This window comes from Myotis brandtii, unplaced genomic scaffold, assembly GCF_000412655.1.
Source record: "Myotis brandtii unplaced genomic scaffold, ASM41265v1 scaffold1162, whole genome shotgun sequence".
NCBI classification, from domain to species: Eukaryota; Metazoa; Chordata; class Mammalia; order Chiroptera; family Vespertilionidae; genus Myotis; species Myotis brandtii.
In genome coordinates, this window is record NW_005354021.1 from 300,572 (window position 1) to 301,615 (window position 1,044).

Genomic DNA, 1,044 nt, shown 5'->3' on the forward strand with positions numbered 1-1,044 from the left:
CGCCTCCGCCCCGTTCCCGTTCCCGTTCCCGTTCCCGTCCCGGCGCGCGGCCGTGTGGAGAGGCCATTGTCCAATCGTCTCCAGTTTCTCCCCCTCCAGCCTCAACTGCGTGAATCAAAGAAGCACAACATAGACTCAGATCCGGGCTCACATGAAGTATCGTTAAAAAGGACAGTTTTCGTTTCGCTTGGTTGGGGTTTTTAGAAAGATACTATTCACTTTAAACAACAAACCACAAATGTGTGGAAGCAGGCACTCTGTTTTATAGGTGAGAGCGGGGAGACGTTGGATGTGGGGAGAGAGGGTGCAGAAGGTAGACACGGGCAGGAAGAGCAACTGTAGGCTCAGACTTGGGGAAGAAAAACAAGACTTCTTGGAATAATGTTTCCTTCTTGTGGTTTTCCCAGATATTGGTCTCTAGGACTAAAATTCTATCTAATCTAATAAAAGAGAAACATGCAAATTGACCGCACCTCCCCTATACCCGTAAGCCACGCCCATAAGCCAATCAGGAGTGAGTATGCAAATTAACACAACTAAGATGGCAGCCGCCATGAAGCTGGAGCAGCAGGAGGCTTGGGTTGTCCCCAGCAATGGAGGAAGCCAAGCTTCCCACCTGCTCCGCTCAAGGCTACAAAGTTTCAATTATAGAAGATAAATAAGTCCCAGATACCTGCTTCCAGCCTGCCTGTGGGCATGGCCAGCCTGAAAATGGCCATCAGCCCCTCACCCAGGCTGGTCAGGCACCCCAGTAGGGCCCCCGACCCTGAAGAGGCTGTGGCCAGCCTGAAAACAGCCCTCAGCCCCTCACCCAGGCTGGCCAAATGCCCATGGGGTAAGGGTCCCCGCTGGGAGGCTTGGCTAGCCTGCAAACAGCCATCAGCCCCTCACCCAGGCTGGCCAGGCATCCCAGTGGGGACCTCCACCCTGAAGGGGATGTGGACAGCCTGAAAATGGCCCTCAACTCCTCACCCAGGCTGGCCAGGCACCCCAGTGGGACCCCCACCCTGATCCAGGACACCCTTCAGGGCAAACCAGCCGGCC

At 55.0% G+C, this 1,044-nt stretch overlaps 1 protein-coding gene across 8 annotated transcripts in view; it reads right to left on the reverse strand.

Annotated features, from left to right (window-relative positions):
* Positions 1-129: 129 nt before the first annotated feature.
* Positions 130-1,044, reverse strand: part of MPP4 (membrane protein, palmitoylated 4 (MAGUK p55 subfamily member 4)) — a 33,980-nt gene continuing 33,065 nt past the window's right edge. For 3 of the 8 annotated variants that reach the window (XM_014528713.1, XM_014528730.1, XM_014528727.1), the window contains one exon: positions 131-350. In XM_014528713.1, the coding sequence (XP_014384199.1) occupies positions 263-350 (88 nt within the window). In that variant the 3' untranslated portion in view covers positions 131-262. Of the gene's footprint in view, positions 351-1,044 lie in introns of all 8 variants that reach the window. The other 5 variants (XM_014528718.1, XM_014528712.1, XM_014528745.1 and 2 more) reach the window with 4 other exon arrangements.